General features: G+C 30.5%; 1 protein-coding gene across 1 annotated transcript; it reads left to right on the top strand.

The window, feature by feature from the left end:
* Nucleotides 1-257: 257 nt before the first annotated feature.
* Nucleotides 258-2,280, top strand: LOC145043736 (general regulatory factor 3). Its single transcript, XM_078992476.1, has 5 exons — nucleotides 258-383; nucleotides 1,020-1,518; nucleotides 1,611-1,733; nucleotides 1,818-1,934; nucleotides 2,033-2,280. Exons 2-5 carry the CDS (start codon nucleotides 1,036-1,038, stop codon nucleotides 2,084-2,086), a joined length of 777 nt encoding a protein of 258 aa, XP_078848602.1. The 5' UTR covers nucleotides 258-383; nucleotides 1,020-1,035; the 3' UTR covers nucleotides 2,087-2,280.
* Nucleotides 2,281-3,259: the final 979 nt, after the last annotated feature.

Raw genomic sequence — 3,259 nt, 5'->3', positions numbered from 1 at the left:
CTAAAATTTTAAATCTAAACTATTTATATTTTTTTAAACTATTTTTGTGTTTTTTATTCCATTTTATGAGTTTTGAAATTTGAAAACTTTTTTGATTTTTGAATTCGCATAGATGGAATAAATAAAAACTTGCACTTCTGACGGTCAGCGGCAGGCAAAGGATAGGGTAAAATCGTGTGTATCGCCTGACCTGCGTGTAGCCAACTCCGCCCCCTAAGAATACAGCTGTCGCCATCTCATTGGATTATTCCTCCTCACTTTCACGCGTTTCCCATTTATATAAACCCCTCGAATCCCCTTCTTTCCATTCTCCTTCGATCAAAGAGAATCACACACAAACACCTACCTACACACACTTGCTGCTGCTTGCCCTATCAATCGAGGTATTTTCTATCGCCTTTTTACTTTCTGAATTTCGTTTTGAATCTGTTTACTCTTTAATCGATGCCAAGAGATTTTTGTGATTTTTTTGCGTGTTTTGATGCTCTTAATATTGCTTTTTTATTTTTTTATGTGAATCTGTTAGTTTGCGATTTATTTAGCTGTTTCGAGCAATGATTTTGTATCGTAAGCTGTTAAGATCTGTAAATCTTGCTGTATTGGATCTGCAACTGTTTAAATTAGCTAAATACTGTGTAGCTGTTTAGTTGTATTTTATCAGTTTATAGCAAATCGTGGTAAAGGTTATATGTTGATACGTGTACGGACCAAAAAAGAAAACAATCAGTGGAAGGAGAAATTGTTTCGTCTCAAACTTGAACATTCTGCATCAGTACTTGTACCGTACAATCCACGATGCGTAGTGCGCGAATATTTGACCAAATGTATCTAGCGTCATTAACAGTTGCCTAAAAATCGATTTGTTTTGGTGATGCACAAACTTGTATAAAGTTAGGAAGAACACAAGTTTCATCTCAACCAATGATTGATTTTATACCTTGATTCGTTTCAATCTAGATGAATAGATCTAAAAAGAACACATATTCGCAACTGATCTGATGTTTTTTCTTTTGATTCAGGCATATACTAATTAAAATGGCATCTGAAGCTTCGCGTGAGGAAAATGTGTACATGGCCAAGCTTGCAGAGCAAGCAGAAAGGTACGAAGAAATGGTGGAGTTCATGGAGAAGGTCGCAAAGACTGTAGATGTCGAAGAACTCACAGTCGAAGAAAGAAACCTTCTTTCTGTCGCTTACAAGAACGTGATTGGAGCAAGAAGGGCATCATGGAGGATCATATCTTCAATCGAACAGAAAGAAGAAAGTCGTGGGAATGAAGATCATGTTAAGCTAATCAAGGAGTACAGGAGTACAATCGAGATTGAATTAAGCAAAATCTGTGATGGAATTTTGGGTCTCCTTGAATCACATCTTGTCCCTTCTGCTTCTTCTGCTGAATCAAAGATCTTTTACTTGAAGATGAAAGGTGATTATTTTAGATACTTGGCTGAATTCAAGACAGGTGCTGAAAGGAAAGAAGCTGCTGAAAGCACTTTGTTAGCTTACAAATCTGCCCAAGTGAGTAATCCGTAATCCGTAATTACTTTTATTATATACCATGAATCTTGATGTATTTCGTGTTGACTTTCATTGACTTTTGGTTATTACAGGACATTGCTTTATCTGATTTGGCTCCTACTCATCCAATTCGACTTGGACTTGCTCTTAACTTCTCAGTGTTTTATTATGAGATCCTCAATTCACCTGATCGTGCTTGCAACCTTGCCAAACAGGTAGTTTTTTTCATTTTTTTGTATATTTTATTTTATTTAATATATTCTGATACAAATATAAATATGTTTATATATGTATATTAGGCTTTTGATGAAGCGATTGCTGAGCTGGACACATTAGGTGAGGATTCATACAAAGACAGCACACTCATCATGCAGCTTCTCCGTGACAATCTGACTTTGTGGACATCAGATATTGCGGTTTGTGACTTATTTATTTATTTATTTATTTTTTTGTGGAAATGTCCAAAATGCCCTTGAACAAGAAGGATGATTTGGTGTTTTTGAATGGTGTACAGGATGAGGGTGGGGATGAGATCAAGGAGTCTTCAAAACCTGAAGAAACACAGTGACATTGAAATACACAAATGGGATTTGGTAGGAAGATTAATAGTTTGTGTACTGGTATTACTATTACTATTACTACTTGATTAATCAAAAATTGAAAAGCTTTGATCATGGCTTGACAATTGTTATGTGGCTTTAGGAATTGAAGTCGTTTTTTTTTTTTTTTAAATGGAATGCTGCTGGATTTTATTTCGGGTCATTATGATTTTGTTGTTATTGTGTTTCTGAAGGTATTTTTATTTTTTGTTTTTATTGTTATTATTGGAGGTTAGTTGATGTGTAGCCTCTACAGGATGTTTTGTTTTTGTACCCCATAAATAATGAGTGGTTGAGATTTTCCATTCCAGCTCTTATATTTATATTTGGATTTTGTTTTTTTGTTTCAAAAGGGAAAAAACCTCAACCATATATGTGTATAACATGTTGGTAGATTGGTAGAAACGAAGGTGTTTTTTGTTTTTTAAGAGGTAAAAATTTGCTATTCTTTCTAATAAATTAAGGTTTTTTTTGTTATTTGTCATAATGCTATTCAATTTGCTAAATGCTATTTTATAGTTATTTTGAATTAACTTTTTTTTGCACATTTTATTTTATTAGTTTTTTTATTTTATTAAATTTCACATAATATTTTAATGTAATAATTAAAATAAATATAGTAATAATTTGATAATAATTGAAATAAATATAGTAATAAAATGATATTAATTTCATTAATAAATTTACTTTTTAATTTTAAAATTCTCAAAATTAAAGTTTGTTAATTTTTTTTGTTTATTTAAATTTTTTTTTAATTTAAAATGTAAAAAACATTTCCATTATAATAGTTTTTTTTTATTTTAGGTTATTTTTCTTATTCTTTTATAAACTCAAAATTTTCAAATATTTTGATGTTTATATTTAATTTTATTTTTTAAATTGATCCATCTAATACATGTGTAATATATAAAGATCTGTAGAAGAATAGGCCTATAAAAACTAAAATTTAATTAAATTATTTATTTACTTAAAAAGGTTTTTCAATAAAATTTATATAATTTTAGTTTTAAAATCCTTCTTAATAAATGAAGGTTTTTTTGTCACACGTCTTCTTTTCATTCATTTGAACACATGATATTTTGTCATAATTTTGAAATATGTTTATTTTCCAGTTGTCAATTACTTCATTATTAATTTGCACT

The sequence above is a fragment of the Lactuca saligna genome, chromosome 4 (genome assembly GCF_052625555.1).
Source record: "Lactuca saligna cultivar CGN05327 chromosome 4, ASM5262555v1, whole genome shotgun sequence".
NCBI lineage: Eukaryota > Viridiplantae > Streptophyta > Magnoliopsida > Asterales > Asteraceae > Lactuca > Lactuca saligna.
The sequence above is the reverse complement of the archived record's forward strand: the minus strand, read 5'-3'. Positions and strand labels throughout refer to the sequence as shown.

Bases quoted from the DNA above. Each gene is read 5' to 3' on its own strand.
- LOC145043736 (XM_078992476.1), top strand. From the start codon at position 1,036: ATGGCATCTGAAGCTTCGCGTGAGGAAAATGTGTACATGGCCAAGCTT. The intron at 1,519-1,610 runs GTGAGTAATCCG...TGGTTATTACAG, and splicing joins TAGCTTACAAATCTGCCCAA to GACATTGCTTTATCTGATTT. The intron at 1,935-2,032 runs GTTTGTGACTTA...AATGGTGTACAG, and splicing joins TGTGGACATCAGATATTGCG to GATGAGGGTGGGGATGAGAT.